The following is a 3263-nucleotide window of genomic DNA, read 5'->3' as shown; positions in this document are numbered from 1 at the left end:
GCAGTCTACGTATTTATTTAGAAACAATGTACACATTTTCCGTCCAGATTTCACAAATATCCGAAAAACATCCTCAAGCTGAAGCTACCCTCAGCCCTTAGGCTGAGAGAATTTGCATCATGTATACGCTTCAACGTCTCGTCTTGACGAGCACTTGCCACAAGGGCGACCTCGGTGGTGAGAATTATGGGGTTGTTCTTGTCCTGTTGGGGACGTCCTTGTAAAATTGAACGTCGCCGAACATTTCGATTACATTTCCGAGAAAAGAAACACGAGTTGAGCTGCCCAACTTGAGCATGGCCCGAGTCCGACAGTCCCTCTCGAACAAAACTTTGGTCTTTTACTGAGCTTAGAGAAACGAGATTGTAGCGTTGTCATGAATAAGGCATCTAGGCCGACCTTAGTTTTGCCCAGCTTCCTACGCGTGCGATTATATTAATCTCTTAAAAAGAGATCCCTCCGCATTGTTGTTGTTGAACAGCTTGCTTTAGTTGCCGACCTTCCGAGAACTCGCTCATAGCGGCTCTTTAGCTGCCTAAATCTAAGGAGTCGCCACAGGATGGCGCTGGACGGACAAGACTTGAGGTGGCTTGAGGTGCGGGCTGTTCTGCTATGCAATGGTTCACATGGCTTAGTGCTGATGTCGAATGTTGTAACGTTTGCCTTATTGCCAGTCGTATGACTACTGCCCGTGGGGAACTCACGTGTCCCGGTCGCTAGAGAGGAAGAACCTGGAGCCACAAGAGATTTACAGCTTGTCGCGGGGACTCTGGGTGCGTTTTTTGTTCTCATTCTTTCAGCGGCTACTTTCCATTTATGGGCAAAAAGTCTGCTTTTCATTTATTATTGGCTAGTTTTCATTTCGATGGTGTTATTGCATTCACTTGCATCTATTGAAAAATGTAAAACAAATGTCCGGGTTACTCGGTCCCTAGTTCGTAGCACCCGAAGTGCTCACTACGTCTAGCCTTATGTCGTCCACTTGCTATTCTGCTGAAGCTTCACGCTACCGCTGTTGTGTCGAAGATATGCATAAGCTGGAAACAATGTTGTGCCCCTTTTGGAAGGAGAAATTGATCGTCCTTGCAAGAGCTTCAACTTCCAGGACAGTCACCTCATCTTGATCCTCGTACGCGATCTCCCAGAACCGCTTTCCTCCACGAGTGAAGGGGGGCTAATCTTGTCAACATAGGTCCGCTGGGACCCCTCGCCATCCGCCTCGGCCACTGTCTTTTCGATTTGCACGCTCCAGTTGATAACACTTGCTGGCTTGTCCACAAGTCGTTTCACCATGGCATCGACGGAGTATTGGGATGTTCTCACACCATCTCGCTGGAGGCATTTGCTTTTCTTGCGCGGTCTACCGGGAGGCCTGCGAGCTGGGAGCCCTCGAAGCATGACCGTCAAATCAAGATTGTCAATGAGGTGAAGGCATGCTAGTACATGAGCACACAGCCACCCCGTCCGGTAGAAATCTTTGCAGTCACACTTGAACTTTTTTCTGATGGTGTTGATCTCCTCCAGTGACCACAACGGAGAGTTCCAGTCGTGCTCATACGGAAGTCGATCCAACACCGTCACCTTGTGCGGAGAGGTATCGAAGCTACACATTCTCCACAATTTCATAATCCTTGAGGGATCCGCTGAGCGAGCTCTTATAGGTCTTTGTTCGACTTGCGTTCACCTTCAATCCATGCACATTGTCGTCCCGGACGATGTAGTATCTCTGGTTAAAGTAATACGCCTGGATGTTGCGGATTGCTCTGCACGACTTGCGTTTGTGAGTCGGGAAGTGGTTGTCGTCGTTGCAGAGGAGTACACCAGCTTCTAGAACCTCTGCGGAAACTGGTCCAGCGGCAAAGTGCTGGATAGGCTCCGACCCGATTTCCATCGCGCACTCGACCAGATTTTCGATAGAGTCGACGCAAGCACATGCCCCGTTGAAGCCCGCAGCTGATTCACTGCAGTAGCCTTGATGCTGTGGTGGTGCGATTCAATCGGATTCTGGTTCGGAACAAATCCTGGAACATCGCTGGCCGTATAGAACCCCAGGTCCCACGGCCCTGTAAGATATTCCGTGTCCAGCCACGCCAAATACTATATACAAGGCATGTAACAGCCATTTCGAATGTACAGAATGAAATAAATCCATCAGAAATGCAATGTAGCTGTCGAGAATGTAATGCATCTCCACTAAATGGAAAGTAGCCGGTGAGAGAATGAAAAAAAAGTTTTTTTTTTCCGGGGACGCTAAATGGCCACATGTGCGTCGATCTCTCTTAGTGCAAAACTCTTCGACACTAACGTCTCCTGCCTTGTACTTACCACCAGCGCGGTGATAGTCGGAGGCAAAGAAGAGCTGCCGAACGAGAGCTTCACGAGTGTGTGCCTCGATCTATTTGACTTGAAAACTACGAAATGGTTGACTAGCTACGATGTTCACGATGAGCTTGCTCACAGTATTGGGCACACCGTGGTGACACTGGGCGAGAATGCCTACGCTTATGGTTACGAGCCGATCGACAGCTTCGAGCCATCGCACCAACAATTGATAGGAGATGTGTTCGAGCTCGGCTACGAGAACAACGTCCTCTACTGCACCGATGTTTCTCCCATCAACGGCGATGGCACCGATCCCAATGTCCCTCCAGACCCCGCTCCTTGCGGCCGAGCATGGCATGCGAGTGCCCCAGTGCGCTATAGGGAGACCCCGAGTGATCCCGAAAGCCCGCATACTCAATGCGTACTCGTTCTCGGAGGGAAGAACTATCAAGGTGCAGTCTTGGCGGATATCTGGCTACTCACTGTGAATACTGCAGGACAGAAGCCTCGATGGATACAGCTTTCGGTTAGTGAATATATTTCTCTCCATGCGTTCACTACCCTGCTGTTTGTCGTTATGTTACTGCAGCCCACCGGTAACAGTCCGCTGCCTTTGGCGTTTCACAATGCTGTAGCGATTGGAGAAGGTGACAAGGTCGCAGTTTAGGAGGCAGACAGACCTCCGACCCTCTCAGCGCAGCAATGAATACGGGCATCCACGTCCTGGATCTAGCATCCAACACGTGGGCATCAATAACGACGGAAGGCGGTAGTCCGGATAACTCTCCGACATTGCGAGTTCTTACAGCCCGATGCTGCGCCACCGCTCTAGCGTTGCAGCTCCCTATTGACGAGGAGACAGGAATCATTCGCCGAATCAAAGACGGCGACGCCGACGTGAAGCCTTGTGACCCTCAGGAGGGCATCCTGATCTTTGGGGG

The 3263-nt window shown here is 50.4% G+C and overlaps 1 protein-coding gene across 1 annotated transcript; it reads left to right on the top strand.

Moving 5' to 3' along the window:
- Nucleotides 1–559: 559 nt before the first annotated feature.
- PHYSODRAFT_343290 (hypothetical protein) lies at nt 560–2989 on the top strand (the record flags this gene model as incomplete). Its single annotated transcript, XM_009541848.1, has 4 exons — nt 560–595; nt 675–757; nt 2332–2692; nt 2912–2989. The coding sequence occupies 4 exons, from the start codon at nt 560–562 to the stop codon at nt 2987–2989; spliced, it is 558 nt and encodes a 185-aa protein (XP_009540143.1).
- Nucleotides 2990–3263: the final 274 nt, after the last annotated feature.

This window comes from Phytophthora sojae (genome assembly GCF_000149755.1).
Source record: "Phytophthora sojae unplaced genomic scaffold PHYSOscaffold_41, whole genome shotgun sequence".
In the NCBI taxonomy this organism is placed as follows: domain Eukaryota; phylum Oomycota; class Peronosporomycetes; order Peronosporales; family Peronosporaceae; genus Phytophthora; species Phytophthora sojae.
The sequence above is the reverse complement of the archived record's forward strand: the minus strand, read 5'-3'. Positions and strand labels throughout refer to the sequence as shown.